Here is a 23,139-nt window from a genome sequence, read left to right on the forward strand (position 1 = left end):
GGGAGGCTGAAGCAAGAGAATCACTTAAGCCTAAGAGTTTGAGGTTGCTGTGAGCTATGACGCCATGGCACTCTACCGAGGGTGAGACTCTGTCTCAAAAATAAAAGCTACTAGAGGAGGCTGCTCTAAAATGAGTAGGGAATAGTCTAGGTGGGGTGGCTCATACCTGTAATCTCAGCACTCTGGGAAGCCGTGGAGGGCAGATTGCTTGAACTCAGGAGTTTGAGACCAGCCTGAGCAAGAGCCAGACCCCATCTCTAAAAATAGCCAGGCAGGCCAAATGAGGTGGCTCATGCCTGTAATCCTAGCACTCTGGGAGGCCGAGACAGGTGGATTGCTTGAGCTCACAAGTTTGAGACCATCCTGAGCAAAAGCAAGATCCTGCCTATTAAAAAATAGAAAAACTGAGGCAAGAGGATTGCTTGAGCCTGAGTTTGAGGTTGCTGTGGGCTATGATGCCATGGCATTCTACCCAGGGTGACAGCTTGAGACTGTCTCTAAATAAATAAATATATAAAAATAGCTGGGCGTTGTGGTGGGCACCTTGGGAGGCTGAGGCAAGAGAATCATTTGAGTCCAAGAGTTTGAGGTTGCTGTGAGCTATGATTCTATGGCACTCAACCCTACTACTACTGAGTGAGTCTGTCTCAAAAAAAAAAAATGAGTAGGGAAGGAAGACACAGGGCTTCTACCATAGTAGGATGTGGTGATAGGGGCTATAGGCTGGGGCTCTAGAGAGGCCTGGGGCAGCCAATTGGTCCAGAAGGGAGCCTGAAGAATTCACTCATATAGAAATGATCTTGAAAGGAGTGTATAATTCTATAGAGAGGTTAGATAGAAATAGCAATAGTTATGTAGAAAATTAAGGCAATGAAAGGGCATGGGACTTGCTAAGTAAAGAGGGAAAAAATCTAGATAAGAAAGTGTTACAGTTTAAGGATGATTCAGCAGTGAAAAATAATTTATGTAGTCAAGGTTGTAAACACTGCAGAAAAACCTAGCCAAACTTGGGAGGTGTTAGGAGAACACTGGGCTCCATTTTCACCATTGGAGGCCACAATGAAGCATGTGGATCTAAAAAAGCTTCAGGCACGTGGTTTAGAGGTAGAGGCCAGGACCCAAAGACAGATAGCACTGAAGAGGAGAAAGTGGGGTCTCAGAACAAGAGAGATGGCTGAGGAAGTTTCGGAGCCTGGTAGCACTTTTTGAACTATGTACCTGTGTTTGATGACTTTTTTAGTTTATTTTCCTTCCTCCTTTGTTTACTCTCAGGGGTCTAGGTTTAAGCCAGGATTTGCAGAGTATCCCCATCAGGAGTGGTGGAGGCCCTTGCTCAGGCAGAATGAGTGATGTTTCCACTCCTCTGCCATGTGTCATGAAGGTGCTGTGGCACTGAGCAGTGTCTTCTGGTCGGGGGGCACAGCTTAGGGGCACTATAGGAATGAGTTGCAAGGGAATGCTTTCTTTAGCCCCTAGGAGAAACAAGCCTTGAGAGTAGCTGATGGCCAGGAGTGACCGTTCAGGGCTGCTCACCCTCCTCTCAGGTATATCCCCACAGGCTTCTCCCTTCAGGGCTTGCTCTGTTACTTCAGTGTTTAACATATGTGCTCTGGCTTGGCGCCCAAAGCTCAGTGAGTAGGATGCCAGCCACATAACACCAAGGTTGATGAGTTTGACCCCAGCCCTGGCCAGCTAAATAGCAGTGACAACTGCAACCAAAAAATAACGAGGCGTTGTGGCAGGCGCCTGTTGTCCCAGTTACTTGGGAGGCTGAGGCAAGAGAATCCCTTAAGCCCAAGAGTTTGAGGTTGCTGTGAGCTGTGATGCCTTGGTACTCTACCCAGGGCGACATAGTGAGACTCTATCTCAAAAAAAAAAAAAAAAAAAAAGTGTGTATGTGTTCTTTGGTTACTTTTACAAATTCTATTTTATCTCCTCAGCATTTTTGTTTAAAGCTTGATTGTATCCACTTGACTGTTTTTCCAAATATTCCCATGTGGGCTTGACACTTGTAGCTCAGCAGCTAGGGCACCAGCCACATACACCGGAGCTGGCGGGTTCAAACCCAGCCTGGGCCTGCCAAACAACAATGACAACTACAACCAAAAAAAAAAAAACACGAAACTGGGTATTGTGGCAGGTGCCTATAGTCCCAGCTGCTTGGGAGACTAAGGCAAGAGAATTGCTTAAGCCCAAGAGTTAGAGGTTGCTGTGAGCTGTAAGGCCATGGCATTCTACTAAGGGTGACACAGTGAGACTCTGTCTCAAAAACAAAAAACAAAACAAAAAACCTCAAATATTCCCATGTACATTTTAAGAGTGTGCTGTCTTAAAAATGACATAGAGATGGTTCTGAGTACATATGTATACTAAAACCATTGGATTTTACCTTGAAATGGTGACTCTATGGTGTGTGAGTTGTATTTCAGTAAAGTTGGTAACAGGAGTAACCTGGGGAGTTGGTGCTGCTGTGTCTCTGGAGCAGCCAGAACCCCCCTACCTTCACCCCACCTGCCTCGTGCCCCACAAAGTGTGAGGTGTCAAGCTTATTGGGGAGCAGCCATCTGCCAAAATCCTGCTGATAGGGAGATTTAAAGGAGAGAGTAGATCTGAGACTGGGTAAAACCCAGGTCTCTATCCCCCATGCCTGACAGGAAAAGGGACCAGTCCCGTGGATGGACTCAGAGCCAGGTCTGAGCAGGCTACTGCTCACTTGTGGACAGGCAGCTGGTCGTGTTTTACCACCTACCTTTGATGGATGAAAATGGATTCTTGACTGTTATGCCTCTCTGATGACATTTTGAATGACCTTTTCCATATAATACCAGCACAGTGCTTTTTTTCTAGACTTTCTGAACCCTCCCCCCAAGCCAGGGAAGGCTAATCAGATTGTTACAGGTAATCAGAGCAGTTGTGACTTGGTAAGCTATTTTTGTACTTCAAACAGAAATCTGAGCTCTAAATGAGCACATTCAGTGTGGGAAAACTCTTGTTATTTAACCTACCTGTCTTTTAAATTTATGCTCAGAAGTAAACATTCCTTGCCTTGTAAGTGGCCAAGAAAATAGACATTAGATTTACTTGAATGACTTCATTTTTCTCTAGCAGGACCAAGTACTTTCAGTGTGAGTAAGGCATTCAGTGAGTGAGTCTTTGTTTTGTGTTCACACAGCCAGTTTTTGTTTGTTTGTTTGTTTTTTGAGACAGAGTCTCAAGCTGTCGCCCTGGGTAGAGTGTGCTGTTGCATCACAGCTCACAGCAACCTCAAACTCTTGGGCTTAAGCAATTCTCTTGCTTCAGCCTCCCAAGTAGCTGGGACTACTGGCGCCTGCTGCAACGCCCAGCTATTTAGCTAGCCTAGGCCAGGTTCGAACCTGCCTGCCTCAGGGTATGTGGCTGGCACCCTACCCACTGAGCTATGGGTGTCTCCAGCCAGGCAGTTTTTTAAAAAATGTTTCTTCTGGGCTCAGCGCCTGTGGCTCAAGCGGCTAAGGTGCCAGCCACATACACCTGAGCTGGTGGGTTTGAATCCAGCCCGGGGCCGCCAAACAACAATGACGGCTGCAACCAAGAGATGGCTGGGTGTTGTGGTGGACGCCTGTAGTCCCAGCTTCTTGGCAGGTGGAGGCGGGAGAATCGCTTGAGCCCAGGAGTTGAAGGTTGCTGTGAGCTATGATGCTACGCCCACCACAACGCCCAGCTATTTTTTTGTTGTAGTTGTTGTTTGGCAGGCTTGGACTGGGTTCGAACCCATCAACACTGGCCTAATTTTCTATTTTTAGTAGAGATAAGTTTTCACTCTAGCACAGGCTGGTCTCAAACTCATGAGCTCAAGGGATCCTCCTGCCTTGGCCTCCCAGAGTGTTGGGATTACAGGCGTGAGCCACCACTTGCAGTGTGACGTTTAGAGATCATCTGTAATCAGGCTTCCCAGGGCTGATATTATGGCTGGAGGAAGCTGTCAAGAACATTTTGCCTGATAAGGTAAGATTTGTTCAAAACACTGCATTTCAAAGTATAGTAACAAGATGCAGAAGTGGGAGCAGTTTCTTGCCTTGAAGAGTGCTTTGCTGAGTGGTGCTGTGAAGCCACCGTGCAGCATCTTCATTTTGACCTCTGTGGGGTCTTTGGAGTGCTAGTTAACTGCAGGTGGAAAAGTGGTTCTGGGGCGGCGCCTGTGGCTCAGTCGGTAAGGCGCCGGCCCCATATGCCGAGGGTGGCGGGTTTGAACCCGGCCCCGGCCAAACTGCAACCAAAAAATAGCCGGGCGTTGTGGCGGGCGCCTGTAGTCCCAGCTGCTCGGGACGCTGAGGCAAGAGAATCGCTTAAGCCCAGGAGTTGGAGGTTGCTGTGAGCTGTGTGAAGCCACGGCCCTCTACCGAGGGCCATAAAGTGAGACTCTGTCTCTACAAAAAAAAAAAAAAAAAAAAGAAAAGTGGTTCTGATTTCTTTTTCAGATTAGTGGGTTAAGTTTCTCCATCTGTAGTGGAAATAACATAGTTCGTTGGTAAATTTTTCCTATTGGAATAATCCTGCTAGGAGCCGATTCCACCCCTGTGGAGCTGGTTATAGAGTGGATCTCTCTCTTGTGGTGTTTGTAGCTCACTGTGCCTTTTTGGTGGAGAGCTGCTGGTTAGCTTTGACTGTTCTGGCTTATGTCTTGGCTAGTTTTCTGACTCCAGTGTATTTTTCAGGGAAGGGCAACTTGTCTCATATTTCACAGTCTCAACAGTTTTTCCTGAAAGCCTCTGAATAGGGTAATTTGGGCTTGGTGAATTAGAACCATCCTCAAAGCACAAGCTACATGGAAGTTAATCTGTTCTTCAGATTAGAAAGAAAATGTAGTTAAAATGGAATTAAAATTTTTTTTTATTTATTTTGTTTTTTGTAGAGACACTATCTCACTTTATCGCCCTCGGTAGAGTGCTTTGGTGTCACATAGCTCAGAGCAACCTCCAACTTCTGGGCTTAGGTGATTCTCTTGCCTCAGTCTCCCAAGTAGCTGGGACTACAGGTGCCCACCACAACGTCTGGCTATTTTTTGTTGCAGTTTGGCTGGGACCAGTTTTGAACCCACCACTCTCGGTATATGGGGCCAGTACCCTACCCACTGAGCCACAGGTGCTGCCCTTAAATGGAATTTTTTAAATGTGTATTTTGAGCCGGGCATGGTGGCTTATGCCTATAGTCCTAGGACTCTGAGAGGCTGAAGAGGGTGTATGGTTAAGCTCAGTTAGAGACCAACTTGAACAAGACGCAGTCTTTACTAGAAATAGAAAAACTAGCCGGGTGTTGTGTGCATACCTGTAGTCCCAGCTACTTGGGGGGCTGAGGCAAGAGGATAGCTTGAGCCTAGGAGTTTGATTTTGCTATAAGTTATGATGACACCAGGGCACTCTAGCCTGGGGCAACAGAATGAGACTCCTCATCAAAAAAAAAAAAAGTATATCAGGTGGCACCTGTGGCTCAGTGAATAGGGCACTGGCCCCATATACCAAGGGTGGCTGGTTCAAACCCGAGCCCGCCAAACCGCAACAAAAAAAATAGCCAGGCGTTGTGGCAGGCACCTGTAGTCCCAGGTACTCAGGAGGCTAAGGCAAGAGAATCACCTAAGCCCAAGAACTGGAGGTTGCTGTGAGCTGTGACGCCACGGCACTCTACTGAGGGCGACGACGTGTGAGACTGTCTCTTAAAAAAAAAAAAAGTATATTTTGATTGATCCTTCCTCATTCTAAAATGGCATCAGATGGGCCTGTTCATAGTTAATGATTTATTTGAAAAGTATTTGGTTAATGTTTCAGAATGTACAACTTTGTGTTTAGTTAGTAGCTTCAATGGTGAAATTGTTAGAAATCTTAAGGATATGGGCGGCGCCTGTGGCTCAGTCAGTAGGGCGCCGGCCCCATATACCGAGGGTGGCGGGTTCAAACCCGGCCCCGGCCAAACTGCAACCAAAAAAAAAAAAAATAGCCGGGCGTTGTGGCGGGCGCCTGTAGTCCCAGCTACTTGGGAGGCTGAGGCAAGAGAATCGCTTGGGCCCAGGAGTTGGAGGTTGCTGTGAGCTGTCTGAGGCCACGGCACTCTACCGAGGGCCATAAAGTGAGACTCTGTCTCTACAAAAAAAAAAGAAATCTTAAGGATATGTGGGCCAATACAGATTTCAGATTAGATAACTCTTTAGGTACCCAGTGGGATTCTTTTAGATATCATGTGCTTTAGGAATGAAGGCTTTTGTGAAATAAGAAGGGAGATATTTTATAAAGAATTCAGTTCATTAAAAAAAAAAATCCTTAGTTCATATGTTTCCAAGAAATCAGCTGATAAATGGACTTCCAAAGCTAGCATCATACACACAGGGCCCACTTGGGTCATGGACATGTGGCTGCTACCTTCTCATCATGAAGGGAGGAGGAGGAGACTTGGTCTAGGGCTGGAGGATCCTGTGCTGGGAAAGCCTCTCAGATGGGGCCAGTCCCCTTCTAGTCTGACTTTGCCTGTGTGTTCACAGGTAGTGGTGGGGAGCTAAACAGGGTTGTCTGACCCTTTCTCTGATGTCTGTTAATCTGTGGGGTTTTGGAGTGTTCCCTGACTTCTTGCACACTGGTGATGTGGCCTTGCTGACCATATCCTCCCTTGAGTTCTGAAACACCAAGTGACTGCATCTCCGTCTGCCTTTCCATGGTGGGCTGCCCTCAGGGTTCTTTGATCTGCCCTAGTGGCAGCCCCCTGTCTGACGTGAGCGGTCATTCTGTGCACGTGCATGACAGCCCTGTTGTGAGCTCTTGACCACCCTACCTCCCAAGGGGCAGCTGGACATCTCCTTGTTGATGCCTGGCTTCCAGCTTGGTCTAAGGTGCTCTGCCTGCCCCTGCCTTCGTCCTGCGTCCCTGTTGGGGGTAGGCAGCCTCACTTCTTGTTCCTCTATATCTTGGCTATCTGTCCCATGCACATCTTAGCAATTGTGCCTCTGGCTCCCTCTCTTTGCTTCTAGTGTAGGCTCCCATGATCTAATCTTGTTGTCGTTAGTCCACCTGGTCTGAGCTCCCCTCAGGGCTCTGCTATGTGGAGGTGATGCTGGTGAGAAGCGCCCACCTGGAGGGTGACATCACCTCCCTAGGCATTCCCAGATTGGCTCCACCCTTCCCTGAAGCTGTGTTCATTTTTTCTCCTGATCAGGTTTGGTCTCTCTGCCTCCCTTCCTAGACAGGGCTTCTGGGAGGCCTTCTGTGGGGTGTTAGTTGCCTTAGCCAGCCTGCCCCCAACCAGTGTCGGGGGGATATCTGTGGTTTTGCCCTAGTGCTTCTCTGCATCCCCCAGCATGGTCATGCCCAGTTTCCATCCAGTGAGAGGTTCCCTTTATGACCTACCCCGCAAACAAGGGCAGTGAGAAGTCTATGTATATATTTTTTTAATCTTTTTTTCTTTTTGAGACAGTGTCTTACTATGTCGCCCTGGCTAGAGTGCTGTGGCTCAGAGCAACCTCCAACTCTTGGGCTTAAGCCAGTGGTTCTCAACTTTCCAAATGCCGCAGCCCTTCAATACAGTTCCTATGGGTCGCGGCCCATAGGTTGAGAACCACTGGCTTAAGCAATTCTCTTGCCTCAGCCTCCCAAGTAGCTGGAACTATAGGCACCCACCACAATGCCTGGCTATTTTTTTGTTGCAGTTGTCATTGTCGTTTAGCTGGCCTGGGCTGGATTTGAACCTGCCAACCCCCGTGTATGTGGCCGGTGCCCTAGCTGCTGAGCTATAGGCACCAAGCCTAAATCTTTATCTTCTTACTCACCTATAAGATTTCTTTATATATTCAGGGTACAAGTTCTTTGTCACATATTTGATTTGCTAATACTTTCTCCCAGTCTGCATTGTTTTATTAATGTTGTCTTTTGAAGTGTAAAAGTTTTACATTTTTATGAAATCCAATTTATACTTGGTAATATAAACCTTCTTTGTGAAGTTTCATTTTCTGCAATGTTATGTATGAATTAACGTACTTACCCTCTGTGATTTTTGATATCAAACCTCTGTTTACCTTAGTGATTTTCTTTTTTTTTTTTGGTTGCAGTTTGGCCGGGGCTGGGTTTGAACCCGCCACCCGCGGTATATGGGGCCAGCGCCCTACTCGCTGAGCCACAGGCGCCGCCTACCTTAGTGATTTTCTACCAAAGACTCCGCACAGCTGGGAAAACTTTCTGAGTAGGTTTATGCTGTGTGTAAATATTCCAGATGCTTGCTGGAACAATACCTAAAACTTTGAAACTTCTCACCTTTCCCCTTAAAGAGCATGGCTGTTGACTGTTTTTAGGATCAGATTTTCAGGCTTCATAATCCTAGCTCCTGTTGGAGGTCCTTCCCAGGGTGCCCCCCACTCTGTGGCTGGAGCTATTTGTAGTGGCATTTGATGGCCACCTCTGATTCCTAGAACAGAGGAACCAATGGCTCTCATTTTCAGCATTGTATCTTTTGAGTGGGGTGCTGCTCTGCATATGCTAAAAGATCAAGTGCATATGTATCCCCACCTAATTTTTTAAAGGCCTTGGATAACATGTTTTCATTTGGCAATTGCAGGTAAAGGACTTAACTAAGTACTTGGATCCCAGTGGGCTTGGCGTGATCAGTTTCGAAGACTTCTACCAAGGGATTGCAGCCATCAGAAATGGAGGTCAGTCATCTCCACTGTGCACGTTCATTGCCTCTCCCTGTCATCCGCTACCCTTTCAACCACCTTTTGCTCCTCCAGCATCTTCCCTTTTCCATCAGCCCTCAAATACCCTTAGTTTTAAGATGATCTCTCTTCTTGGCTCGGTAGCACAGTGGTTACGGTGTCAACCACATACACCGAGGCTGGCGGGTTTGAACCCAGCCCGGGCCAGCTAAACAGCAATGATAACTGAAACCAAAAATAGCTGGGCACTGTGGCGGGTGCCTGTAGTCCCAGCTACTTGGGAGTCTGTCTCAAAAAAAAAGATCTCTCTTTTTTTTTTTTTTGCAGTTTTTTGGTCGGGGCTGGGTTTGAACCTGCCACCTCCGGCATATGGGGCCAGCGCCCTACTCCTTTGAGCCACAGGCACCACCCACTCTCTTCTTTCTTATTCTTTGCACTTCACACCCTGTCTTCCAGACTTGACTGACTCAACTATTTATCCATAATGTTAGAAAGATACTGCTCCTCTCCTCGAAGGTCTTTTTTTTTGAGACAGTTTCAATATGTTGCCCTTGGTAGAGTGCTGTGGCGTCATAGCTCACAGCAACCTCAAACTCTTGGGCTTAAGTGATTCTCTGGGGCCTCTCAGGTAGCTGAGGCTACAGGCGCCTGCTATGACGCCTGGTTGTTTTTTGATTGTAGTTGTGATTGTTTGGCAGGCCTGGGCTGGATTTGAGCCTGTCAGCTTTCACGTATATGGCTGGCGCCCTAGCTGGAGCTACAGGTGCCGAACCAAGAATTTGAATATTTCTTTTCTTTTTATTTTTTTTTTTGAGACAGAGTCTCACTATGTCATCCTTGGTAGAGTGCTGTGGTGTCACAGCTCTCCCAGCAACTTCAATCTCCTGGGCTTAAGCGATTCTCTTGCCTCAGCCTCCCAAGTAGCTGGGACTATAGGTGGTGGCACAGCGCCTGGCTATTTTTTTTATTTTTTGGTTACAGTTGTCATTGTTTAGCAGGCCTGGGATGGGTATATATGGCTGGCACCCTACTCACTGAGTTACAGGTGTCAAGCCAGTTTCTATATATATATGTGTGTGTGTGTGTGTGTATATATATATATATATTTTTTTTTTAGAGACAGAGTCTCACTTTATTGCCCTCGGTAGAGTGCTGTGGTGTCACAGCTCACAGCAACCTCCAACTCCTGGACTTAGGCAATTCTCTTGCCTCAGCCTCCCCAGTAGCTGGGACTACAGGGGCCCTCCACAACACCTGGCTATTTTTTTGTTGCAGTTTGGCCAGGCCCAGGTTTGAACCAGCCATCCTCAGTATATGGGGCCGGCGCCCTACCCACTGAGCCACAGGCGCTGCCTCAATTTCAATATTTTTTTGTTTGTTTTTGAGAATTCCACTTTATCGCCCTTGGTAGAGTGCTGTACTCACTGAGCCACAGGTGCGCCCATTGACTAGAATAGTATTTTTCTCTTCTTTTCTTCCCCTCCCTCTCCCCTCTTCTACTGTCCCCTCCCTACTCCCTCCCACTCCCCTCTTCTTTCTGACAGAGTCTTACTCTGTTGTCCAGGCTAGAGTGCCCTGTCATCAGCCTAGCTCACAGCACCCTCAAACCCGTGGGCTCAAGAGACCCTCCTGCCTCAGCCTGCTGAGTAGCTGGGACTATAGGCACCTGACATAACACCCAGCTAATTTTCAATTTTTTGTAGACACAGAGTCTTTCTCTTGCTCAGGCTTATCTCAAGTTCCTAAGCTCAAGTGATCTTCCCACCTCAGCCTCCCAGAATGCTAAGATTATAGGCATGAGCCACCATAACCTGGTCCAAATATTTGTTTGGAGTCCTTTTTCTTTTTCTTTTTTTTTTTTTTTGCAGTTTTTGGCTGAGGCTGGGTTTGAACCCACCACCTCTGGCATATGGGGCCGGCACCTTACCCCTTTGAGCCACAGGTGCCACCCAGGAGTCTTTTTTCGAGTAAAAATTTGCCTTCAGTGAAATGTTTAATTCTGTGAGGGTTTTTTTTTTTTTTTTTTAAACTGAGTCTCACTCAATAGAGTGCTATAGCATCACAGCTCACAGCAACCTCAAACTCTTGGGCTTAAGTCATTCCCTTGCCTCAGCCTCCCAAGTAGCTGGGACTATAGGCACCCACCACAACACCCAGCTATTTTTTTTTGTTGCAGTTGTCATTGTTTAGCTGGCCCAGGCCGGGTTTGAACCCGCCAGCCTCTGTGTATGTGGTTGGCACTGTAACCACTGTGCTACGGGTGCCAAGCCCTCTGCAGTGGTCTATTTCTCCCATCCTCCAAGTTATTACCCAATAGTGTTACTTAGGTTTTGGGTTTCCTAAAATATGGAGTCCTCAAATGGCTTTGGGGAACATTCTTTGTGTTATTGCCTATTGTTACTCTTGGTGTGACTGTTGTATGTCACCCACATGAACACCACCTGGCACTGATTTCAGTCCTGGAGACACTGTGGTGAACCAGCATAGAAGTGAGGCCAGTGGGCGAGAGGACAGATGGGCGAGGTGCTGCCATTGACAGTGTATCAGGTATGGGCTAAGGTGAGAACCGCACAGGCCAGCTCTAGGTAGGCAGCCCTCTCTAAGGAGAGGTGGAAAAAGAAAGGAAAGTGTTATTACCAAGTAAAGGATACCTGGCTCCTTCATGTAGGAGCTGTCCTGAGGTCAGGGAGAGCTCACCAGTGTGTTCCAGATGCCCGGGAGGGTGTGGGAGGCCTCCCAGGGAAGTGGAAGGGGGGTGGAGAGAGTTGGGGAGCTGGAGACCCCTGAGGAGGTGGTATTGGCAGAGATAGAGGTGACTGCCCCTCCTGGAATTGTGTGAAGAAGATGATTGGGTGACCTTAGCATCTCCAGACTGGGCATTAGTATTACATCTCTATCAGTCTTAAATGATAAGTTGTAATACTTAAGTAACTTTTTGAGAGTAGATATGGAATTTCAAATGTTGTCTAGGGGTGACAGAGACCCTGTCTTATTTTTTATTTTTTTGGGCCAGAGCCTCAAGCTGTCACCCTGGGTAGAGTGCCATAGCATCACAGCTGACAGCAACCTCCAACTCCTGGGCTCAAGCAATTTACCTGCCTCTGCCTCCCAAGTAGCTGAGACTAGAGGTGCCCGCCACAACACTTAGATATTTTTTGGTTGCAGGTGTCAATTGTTGTTTGGCAGGCCCAGGGTGGATTCGAACCCACCAGCTCAGGTGTATGTGGCTGGTACCTTAGCTGCTTGGGCTACAGGCACCAAGCCAAGACCCTGTCTTTTTTTTTTTTTTTTTTGTAGAGACAGAGTCTCATTTTATCGCCCTCAGTAGAGGGCCGAGGCGTCACACAGCTCACAACAACCTCCAGTTCCTGGGCCTAGGCGATTCTCTTGCCTCAGCCTCCCAAGTAGCTGGAACTACAGGCGCCCACCCCAATACCCGGCTATTTTTTTGTTGCAGTTCAGCCAGGCCAGGTTTGAACCCGCCACCCTCGGTATATGGGGCCAGCGCCCCACTCACTGAGCCACAGGCACCGCCCCCAAGACTCTGTCTTAAAAGAAGAGTTGCCAGGCACAGTAGCTCACACCTGAAATACTAGCACTCTGGGAAGCTGAGGCAGTAGGATCACTTGAGGGCAGGAATTTGAGACCAACCTGAGCAAGAATAAGATCTTGTCTCTATAAAAAATAGAAAAATTAGCTGGGGCTCATTTGATACCAGGAGTTTTAGGCTGCAGTGAGCAATGATGACATCATTGTCCTCTAGCCAGGGAAAAGGAGGAGACCCTGTCTAAAAGAAAAAAAAAGATGAAATAAACCCATACAAAACAAAAACTCACACCACCTTTAGGGCCTCTCTGCTCTCTGCAGCTGAGATCAAGCAGAGATGAGTCTAGTTGTGCACACTTGAACCCGAGAGCCTTCCATAGAAGCATTCTTTCAAGTGTATATGTCACATGTATGAAAACTGACCAGCTGTCAGACTAGAAAACAAAATGAATATTAATGAATTGATATCATAATGATCGTATTCTCTATTATATATACAATTAGGTTTGAAATGAATGACAAGATTTTTAAATACATTTAGAAATTTAGATACCTTTTAAGTGATTAACCAAAGAAGAAATCATAATGGATTTGTAAAACTAACAGAAAAAAGCCTATACCTAAAATTTCTCCAGAGTTAACCAATGGAAGCGCAAGAGGACAGAGCTGTTCCCGATAGCCTCCATGGCTTCAGGAGGTGATGCGAGGAGGGTCAGTCTTTCTGGAAGGCCTGGAGGGAGCACCTGCCCTACTCCATCCAGCAAGCCACCAAAGGGGCACTAGATGCTGGGAAGCCAAAATTCTCATGAAGCTGTCAGAGAAACCTTTACGTAAAATGATGAAAGTTTAGATAACTTCTCTCTTTTTTTTTTTTTTTTGAGAGAGAGAGTGTCTATCACTGGGGCTGGACCATAGTGGAATCATCATAACTCACAGCAACCTCAGACTCCTGAGGTTAAATGATTCTACTGCCTCAAGGAGAATCACCCTGCTTCTTAACGGTGCCCAGCACAATGGGCACTAGAGGTAGGACTAGAGGTGCTCACCACAGTGCCCAGCCTGTCCTTACTTTTAAGTGACAGGTTGCCTGGGTGTAGGCTTCTAGGCTGGTAGTGATGGAGCTTGGGGACCCCCAGAACCAGCTGGTCATTGAGAACCTCTCCCAGCACTGCCTGTGAGTTTGAGATTGGGAGGATGATGGATCCTAGAGGTCAAACAAGAGACACCTGTTACCATTTCCAGGAAAAACAGTGAGTAAAAGGGAAAGTACTGCCAGAGTACTTCTTGGCCCAATAATGGACACTATTTTGCATAGTCATAGCAATTGCATTGAATATTTATTTATATGATCAAACATGGTGACCTCCTCATTTTGGAATGTTGGAGCAGGTATGCTAACATATTTAGTACTGTGGCAGGCTATCAATAGAAAATTCCAGAATCCAAGAGGTTATTGGAACTATTTGAAAATGCGGAGGGAGATGAGAGAATAGGCCTAGAGTGAGAACACATGGGGACTTTTTGTTGCCATCAGGCTCTCACCTCAGGTTGTTTTCTGATACAAGGAATGATATGTGCAAGTGAATTTGCATGTAACAGGACTGTAATTCTGTGTGTTTTGTATAAAAATGGGTAATGCTCTGTCGGTCATGCTATTTCGTTACAGACATTGCAGGCAGTAACCCATGTCCTGGATGCCACAGTAATGCAGGACACCCAGCAGCCTGGCCAGTCACTTTGCTAGTTGGCAGTAAGACTTGTTTTGTTCTCTGGGCCTGTAACTGAAGGTGGCATAGAGGAGCTTTGGGCCAAAGGTGTGTTGCCAGTGGCTTCAACACCCTATTGGCCACATGCCAGGGATACAGTCAGTCAGGGAGAGTTGAGAAAGGGTTTTTTTGGACTCAGACACTTGAGCTTAGACCACTCTTCAGGAGCAAGGCTGAGAGGAGCAATAGTCCCTGGTACCCTGGGTGTGGGCAAGAAATAGCCCAAGGTGGCACCCAGCAAGAGGAGCACTTTGTGAGGCTCAGAGTCCATGGTGTGTCATTGGATTGTAATCTGTCTGTTCTGACAGACCGCAGTTAACTTGAAGTGGAGCAGACTCAGCTGTGGGAGTTCCTGGGATGTCTTGACCTGGAATCCACTGCTCTTAGTCTGAGGAGTCACGTCTTTCCAGAAAATTTGTCCCCTGGGCATGGGTGAGGTCACATCAGGTTGTGATGAGTCCTCTGTTAGGCCTGGGGGTGCCAGGTGCTGAACCATGGCTGTCTCGTGGATTGCACATGTCTTGGCTTAGTTATTGAAGGAATGTGCAGATACTTTTCAGTCTGATGAGAAAAAATGATTATCTGAGAATGGCCTGGCTCTCATTTGCACCCAGAATCCCTTCCCTGCCTTCCTCTGCTCTGGCCTTGGCTTTTCCTGGTGTTCCTCCTGCCAGGGGCAGGGGGGCCTGTTCCTGTACTTCATGTGCCTGTCCAGCAGCCAGAACTGAGCAGGGCCCTGGACCCATCCGCCCCCAGCACTGCTGCTGTGCTGAGTCCAACAAGGGTTGTTTATTTATTTTTTTTGAGACAAGAGTCTCACTTGTGTTGCCCTCTATAGAGTGCTGTGCTGTCACTGCTCATAACAACCTCAAACTCCTGGGCTTAAGCGATTCTCTTGCCTTAGCCTCCCATGTAGCTTGGACTGCAGGCACCCATCACATGCCGAGCTTTTTTTTTTTTTAAGAGATGGGGTCTTGAACTTGCTCAGGCTGATTTTGAACCCATGAGCTCAGGCAATCCACCCACCTCAGCCTCCCAGAGTGCTAGGATTACAGGGCTGAGCCACCATGCCTGGCCAGATTGAGGTTGTTGTGAGCTATAATACTACGGCAGCAGTCTACCCAGGTTGATAGAGTGAGACAATGTCTCGGAAGGCTGAGTGCAATGGCTCACTCCTGTAATCCTAGCACTCTGGGAGGCTGAGATGGGTGGATTGCTTGAGCTCAGAAGTTTGAGATCAGCCTGAGCCAGAGCCAGAGCCAGAGAGAAACCCCATTTCTTTTTTTTTTGATGATTTTTGGCCAGGGCTGGATTTGAACCCGCCACCTCCAGCATATGGGACCAGCGCCCTACTCCTTGAGCCACAGGTGCTGCCCCGCGAAACCCCATTTCTAAAAGTAGCCAGGTGTTGTGGCAGACACCTGTAGTCCCAGCTACTTGGGAGGCTAAGGCAAGAGGATTGCTTGAGCCCACGAGTTTGAAGTTGCTGTGAGCTGTGACACATGGCACTCTACCCAGGGTGACAGAGCAAGACTCTGTCTCAAAAAAGAGGAAAAAAAAAAACATTCTAGGAACAGTAGGAACAGAAGCACTCTCAGAGGCTGAAGCTTGACCTGCCCATGCAGTGCTCAGGGTGCATTGCTGGAAGAGTCCCTGTGCAGAGTAGACCCTGGAGCACAGAGTGTAACAGGCTGTGGTCAGGGAGCAGTGGCAAGGAGGTAGGGGCCTATTCCAGAGGCAAGTGGGCTGTGGGGAGGCTGCAGGCTTAAGAGCTTGAATCTGGTTGAACAGAAATAGCTGCAGCCACAGGAGGGCACAGTTGAGACCTGGAAGAACCATGGACTCAGTTGCGTGGAGCATTGGTGCCCTGAGCTATGTGGTGGTTCCAGGCTTTGGGTCATGGCACAGAAGAGAGGCGCAGAACTTCTGTCCTGGGAAGTGGCGCTAGTGGGAGGCAGACTACAGACAGCAAGATGGGGACTAGGAAGGCCTCCATGTGGAGATCCAGGTCAGTAGCAGCACCTGGCATGTTTGGGAGCTCCAGGGAGGCTAGGGTCAGGAGATGGAAGTGAGGGTGGCAGGTGCAGGTGGGCTGTGGACGCCATGGGAGGACTTGGTCTTCTCTGCCTCACAAGTCCTGCCCCAGGCTCCTGGAGAGGCTGCTCTGTGGGCTGGCCCCTCAGCCTCAGGGCCAGCTTGGCAAGACCATCTCTCAGAGCCAATGTGAGGTGTGGGACTCCACAGTAACTACAGAGTGGGGGTGATCTTTGGAGAGGAGCTGCTTATGGGAGCCAGGTGGGCTCACCCAGCATATGTGCTGGGTATGTTACGCTGGGCTGCAGGCCAAGGGTTTTGGTTTTCCTTTTTTCTGACTTGGCTTCTCCATTTACATTTCATAAGGAGAGTGAAAACAGAATAAAAGTAAGTCAAGATGATTTTGAAATTATTTCACAGCATTTAAAAGAAAATAAAACATGATTACCCAAACTACATTTCAACTTCAGATTTCCTTTTCCATTTTCTTTTCTTTTCTTTCTTTTTTTTTTGGTCTAACGAAGTTATACTTTGAATCAACTTCAGATTTTACATCTAGTGTAGCTGTGGACAGCCCAATCATAGCAAGCAGTGTCATGTGCTGACCTAGTTTGCAGGGAAGCACAAGGAGATTTAAGGAGATTTTTACTGTCAGGAATAGAATGAGATAGAGAGGGAATTGTTACAAATAGGCCATTACTCTGGCACACACACACCCTCAGTCTCTGAAGGAAAAATGCACATTAAAAATTTCTACTTATTTGAAAATTGTTTTAGTTCTTATGGTGAAAACTGATAAAATAATCATATTTAGGGCGGCGCCTGTGGCTCAATCGGTAGGGCGCCGGCCCCATATACCAAGGGTGGCGGGTTCAAACCCGGCCCCAGCTGAACTGCAACCAAAAAATGGCCGGGCGTTGTGGCAGGTGCCTGTAGTCCCAGCTACTCGGGAGGCTGAGGCAAGAGAATCGCTTTAACCCCAGGAGTTGGAGGTTGCTGTGAGCTGTGATGCAACGGCACTTTACGAGGGCCATAAAGTGAGACTCTGTCTCTACAAAAAAAAAAATAATAATCATATTTAATTCTTATCAAGACTATAAAAACACCAGCTGTGCCTAACATCTCCTCTCAGCTGTGTGGGCCAAGACTCTTAAATTGTTTGTCCATTGTCCAAATCTGAGCCCTCGTCCATTGTGTTGGAGATACTTGGGTGTGTTTTGATTTTTTTTTTTTTTTTTTTTTTGTAGAGACAGAGTCTCACTTTATGGCCCTCAGTAGAGTGCCATGGCCTCACACAGCTCACAGCAACCTCCAACTCCTGGGCTTAAGCGATTCTCTTGCCTCAGCCTCCCAAGTAGCTGGGACTACAGGCGCCCGCCACAACGCCTGGCTATTTTTTGGTTGCAGTTTGGCCGGGGCCGGGTTTGAACCCGCCACCCTCGGTATATGGGGCCGGCGCCTTACCGACTGAGCCACAGGCGCCGCCCGATTTTTTTTTTTTTTTTTTTTTAAGACAGAGTGTCACTTTGTCACCGTTGGTAGGGTGCCATGGCATGACAGCTCCCAGCAACCTCAAAGTCTTGGGCTGAAGAGATTCTCTTGCCTCAGTTTTTCACTCTTTGAGACATAGTCTCACTCTATAACCCTCGGTAGAGTGCTGTGGCGTCCTAGCTCACAGCAACCTCCAACTCTTGGGCTTACGCGATTCTCTTGCCTCACCTTCCCTAGTAGCTGGGACTACAATCGCTCACCACAACACCTAGCTTTTTTGTCTGTTTGTTTGTTTGGCAGGACCCGGCCGGGTTTGAACCCACCAGCCCTAGAACATGTGGCCGGTGCCCTAACCACTGAGCTGTGGTACCCCTAGTTTTTCATTTTTTAGTGGAGATGGGTTCTCACTCTTGTTCGGGCTGGTCTCAAACTTCTGAGCTCAAGCAATCCACCCATCTCAGCCTCCCAGAGTGCTAGGATTACAGGCATGAGCCCCTGTGCCCAGCCTTGGCTGTTTTGAAAGTTTTGAGTTTTGTGTTTCAGTTTTCGGAAGTGCAAACAAGATTGTTAACATTTGAGGGGAAGATCAGAAACAGTCAAGCCTTTTACATAATGTGCATTCAGTCTCAACTGCACTGGGATAGTTGGTCCTCCTGCACGTCCTTGCTCCAGAAACCAGAAAATTCTGTCTATGGCAATCCCCCTATCAGTACAAGCATAAAGATCTACTGCAGTTCACCTGCAAAAAAAGACCCACATCTCTTAAGACTGGGTCTCCTGCCCTCACTCTAACTAGTGGGCAGCAATGCAGATCTAGCCTGAGGGGTCATCTAGGCCACACTCAAAAGGCTCCCTGTTCCAAAACTCTCAGATCCATATACCTCTTGGAGAAAACAATGCAAATGGCCTCCAAAATCCTTTGGATTCCTAAAACAGAGGGGTTTTGGTGTATGGGCCTTACTCATGTCTGCAAAGCAATTTAAAACAAGCTCTGGTGCTTTGTTGGGGTCCTCAGGAGACAATGCCCACTTTTTAAAGAAGTTTAATTAGACCAGTAGGGTGGTCCATGCCTGTAATCCTAGTACACTGGGAGCCTGAGGCAGATGGATTGCTTGAGCTCAGAAGTTCCAGACCAGCCTGAGCAAGAGAGACTCTGTCTCTACTAAAAATAGGAATATTAGCCGGGCATTGTGGTGGGCACCTGTAGTTCCAGCTACTTAGGAGGCTAAGGCAGGGGGATGGCTTGAGCCCAAGAGTTTGAGGTTGTGAGCTAGACTGATGCCACAGCACTCTACCCAGGGTGACAGAATGAGATTCTGTCTCAGAAAAAAAAAAAAGAAGAAAAGGTTTAGATTATGTTTAAAATGTTGAATAAGTAACTGGTATATTTTAGGCAAGTAATTGAATGGAGCAGTCAGGAAACACTATCTCTTCTATCACTTTCATGCTTCTTGGAATGTACTTCATCCCTCTGAACGTGACTGAGAGTCTGTGGAAGTCACCGCCTTTTCCTAGAAAAGGAGAAGGGCAGATACTGTAGGGTTGACTGTGTTTCTGTTGCTAACGACACACGTATAGTCTGTATGTGATGAGAAGATAGCATTCTTTTTAAATTTTTTCTTACTATAAAATCAAACATTTAGGGCAGTGCCTGTGGCTTAGTGAGTAGGACACTAGCCCCATATATTGAGGGGCGGGTTCAAACCTGACCCTGGCCAAACTGCAACAAAAAATAGCCAGGCATTGTGGTGGCACCTGTGGTCCCAGCTACCCGGGAGGCTGAGGCAAGAGAATCATCTAAGTCCAAAAGCTAGAGGTTGCTGTGAGCTGTGACACTACGGCACTCTACTGAGGGCAACAAAATGAGACTGTCTCTTAAAAAAAAGAAAAGTCAAACATTTATTATAGAAAATAAGCAAAATCAACAAAATAATTGCCCAGGAGCTCAGCATCCAGATAAAGGTATTATGTTATTAGTATTATTTCTTCATACCTACACCTTCTTAAAAATAAATGTTTGTTGGGCGGCGCCTGTGGCTCAGTCCGTAAGGCGCTGGCCCCATATACCAAGGGTGGCAGGTTCAAACCCTGCCCCGGCTGAATTGCAACCAAAAATATAGCCGGACGTTGTGGCGGGCGCCCGTAGTCCCAGCTACTCGGGAGACTGAGGCAAGAGAATCACTTAAGCCCAGGAGTTGGAGGTTGCTGTGAGCTGTGTGATGCCACGGCACTCTACTCAGGGCCATAAAGTGAGACTCTGTCTCTACAAAAAAAAAAAAAAAAAAGAATGTTTGTTTTGTGTGTGGCTTTGTTTTTTTTGGAGACAGTTTCAATTTGTCACCATGGATAGAGTGCTGTAGAATTATAGCTTACAGCAACCTCAAACTCTTGGGCTCAAGTGATCCTCTTGTCTCACTCAGCCTTCCAAGTAGCTGAGACTATAGGTGCCTGCCACAACACCCAGATATTTTTTAGAGATGGGGTCTTGCTCTTGCTTAGGCTGGTCTTGAACTCCTGAGCTCAAGCAATTCACCTGTCTCAGCCTCCCAGTGTGCTAGGATTATAAATGTTTTTTAAAAATTGTGTGGTGCCTGTGGCTCAAAGGAGTAGGGCATTGGCCCCATATACCAGAGGTGGTGGGTTCAAACCCGCCCCCAGCCAAAAACAAAAACAAAAAAATTAAATCTGCCAGCCTGAGCAAGACTGAGTATAGCAGCCTGTGTAGCTTATGGCTAGGGGGAGTGAGAGTTATAAGAAATACCTGTATAGGGGCGGCGCCTGTGGCTCAGTTGGTAAGGCGCCGGCCCCATATACCGAGGGTGGTGGGTTCAAACCCGGCCCCAGCTGAACTGCAACCAAAAAATAGCTGGGTGTTGTGGCGGGTGCCTGTAGTCCCAGCTACTTGGGAGGCTGAGGCAAGAGAATCGCTTAAGCCCAGGAGTTGGAGGTTGCTGTGAGCTGTGTGATGCCTCGGTAGAGGGCCATAAAGTGAGACTCTGTCTCTACAAAAAAAAAAAAAAAAAACTCTCGGGCAGCGTCTGTGGCTCAAGGAGTAGGGCGCCGGTCCCATATGCCAGAGGTGGTGGGTTCAAACCCAGCCCCGGCCAAAAACCAAAAAAAAAGAAATACCTGTATAGCGCAATTATGGAACACCTTGGTGAAAAGGGCGTGGAGAGGAATTTAGCTCTCCTCACAAGCATGAGAGAGCTCATGAGACGAGAGCATTGGTTAATTGGCAGTCTCTACACCTGTGGTGTTGAGCGGCACAAGGTCAGCCTCATATTAGGCTGGAGGAGAAAGCAGTCCAGAGCATGCGCGTTCTATCACCGACCCGCTTACTCTGACTCTGTCACTTCTTCCGCCTGCAGAACGCCAGCAAGGCATCTCTCCGCTAAAGATCACTAAGCTCTGCTAAAGACTAAGATCTGTCTTTCTAAGAAGACTTCTTTACTCTCTCAAAGACTCTCTCTCTCTCCCCCTTCTGCTAAAGTAAATAGCCCTCAGGCACCTAAGAGCAGTTGTTCCTGAGTGGGATAATAGCCTGGAACACAGCTAGATAGGCTGGGGCTGGAGACCAACCAGTCCCTGGCCCTGATAACTGAGACCCCTTCCCTACTAAAAATAGAAAAATTAGCTGGGTGTTAGGGCAGGTGCCTGTAGTCCCAGTTGCTTGAGAGCCTGAGGAAGGAGGATTGCTTAAGCCCAAGATTTTGAGGTTGCTGTGAGCTATGACACCATAGCACTCAACCCAGGTTGACAGAGTAAGACTCTGTCTCAAGAAAATTAAAAATAGGCCAGGTGTTGTGGCTCATGCTAGTCTGAGCAAGTGGGAGACCCTGTCTCTAAAAAAAAAAAAAAAGAAAAGAAAGAAAACTGGGCATTGTGGTAGGCTCCTGTAGTTCCAGCTACTCAGGAGGCTGAGACAAGAGAATTACTTGAGCCTAAGAGTTTGAGATTGCTATGAGCTATGATGTCACAGCACTCTACCAAGGGTGACTCTATCTCAGAAAAAAAAAAAAAAAGAAATTAAAAATAAAAAGTTTATCAACCCACCACCTCCCAGAGTCCTGGCAGGAAGCACTGCTCTCAAATATCTCACCCTCACTCCCTCGATACCTGTGATCTCAGGGCCCTCACCTCCCACAGGGAGCCTTCCCATGCCTGCTGGTCATGCACCTTCACTTGTGACTTCACTAGATGGCTCTAGGTGGCTTTCTGAGTGCAGGGTCTTCTCCCCACAGGTCCTGATGGCCAGCCATACAGCAGCATCGCACCTGACCAGGACGAGGAGCCTCTGGCCTGTCCAGATGAGTTTGACGACTTTGTCACCTATGAGGCAAGTGGTTTCCATCTGTGAGAGCTGACATCCCTTCCTTATGTTCTGCAGATCTTGCTTTCTACAGGTGCCTCTAGGGCTGTTTTCTGTTTAAACTTGTCTGAAAGGTTTCTGTGGTTCGTAGCTCCTGGGCTCTGGGGATGGTGGCTGTGGCACGAGGTTGACAGGAAGTATATCCATTTGGCTGTGCAGGAGTCCTCCCTGGGGCTATTTTTGGACCTAGATTGGGTGGCCGGTGATGTTGTGGTCATCTGCTAGGCAGACACAGAGCAGAGGACTTGTGAGGTTTCCTTTTACCAACTTAATGATGATTTTCTGTGTTTAGTAAGGACATTTGACTAACATCTGCCTCCTTCTTGGCCCTCCTCCGCCCTTGCTCCCAGATGCAGCCAGGCTTGTCATGGTGATGTGTGTCTCCTGTAGTGTGGGTCCTTCATTCTCACCAAAGTGGAGGAGAAGGCCTGGTAGCACAATTATGGGCTACAGGCTGCTGTACCTATGCCCTCCCTCTGAGGGGTCAGATGCCAGGAGAGCCACACAGCTAGATCAGGAATATTTTCCTCTTTACAAAAAAGGTAGGGGTGGCAGCTGCCAGCTCTGGTCAGCCTTCTGGCTGGGCTGTGAGCTTGTGGGGCCTGAGTCTCCACTGTGAAATGAGTATTTCCTCATGGTACCTGGGCACTGGTGAGGCATGGACTTCATTAATCAGCTATTTCCTGTAATGGTTTGTGTCCCTGCTCTGGAAAGCTTCCCCAGGTACTAAATGCCCTTCAGTTACCAGGCTCACTTGCTGACTGTTGTCTTTCGGTTCTACCAGCACAGACTCTGCTCTCCTCCCAACACCCATCACCTGGGCACAATCTTGCCTCATCATTTTGTCTCAAATTACCAGCAGGGCCTGAGCTCCCAGGCCAGGTGCACGTCTGATGTTGGAGCCCGTGTTCAGCTGCACCTTGGTGTGCCTTTTAGCATGTGACTGGGTGGGGGCCAGCAAGGTGCTGGCTGCAAGGGCAGTGTGCCGGGAGGTGGGGGTGCCCTTGCCTGGCTGTACTGTGTAGAACTCGAGTTTTGGAATGTGCTACCAGCCTCTGTGACTATGAAAAGACTGCTTCTGGGACATGAGGAAGACCCAGTGGGTTTACCGTTGACATCAGAGGCTCTGCACAGGTTCATCCACCCTGCATCGTCTCCAGACTATGAGATAGTAAACTGTTGTTTTGAGCCCTTAGTCTGCATTAGTTTGTTACTGCAGCCCTAGGACAGTGTGAGTCGTGTTAGCCACGATAGTAAAGATGTCCACA

General features: G+C 47.8%; 1 protein-coding gene across 6 annotated transcripts in view; it reads left to right on the forward strand.

Moving 5' to 3' along the window:
* The window catches only part of RAB11FIP3 (RAB11 family interacting protein 3), a 94,630-nt gene that overhangs the window by 28,036 nt on the left and 43,455 nt on the right, over window positions 1-23,139 (forward strand). For all 6 annotated transcript variants that reach the window (XM_053556902.1, XM_053556903.1, XM_053556904.1 and 3 more), the window contains exons 2-3: window positions 8,569-8,662; window positions 21,744-21,838. In XM_053556902.1, the coding sequence (XP_053412877.1) occupies window positions 8,569-8,662; window positions 21,744-21,838 (189 nt within the window). The remainder of the gene's footprint in view (window positions 1-8,568; window positions 8,663-21,743; window positions 21,839-23,139) is intronic.

Source organism: Nycticebus coucang, chromosome 12 (genome assembly GCF_027406575.1).
Source record: "Nycticebus coucang isolate mNycCou1 chromosome 12, mNycCou1.pri, whole genome shotgun sequence".
Classification (NCBI taxonomy): domain Eukaryota; kingdom Metazoa; phylum Chordata; class Mammalia; order Primates; family Lorisidae; genus Nycticebus; species Nycticebus coucang.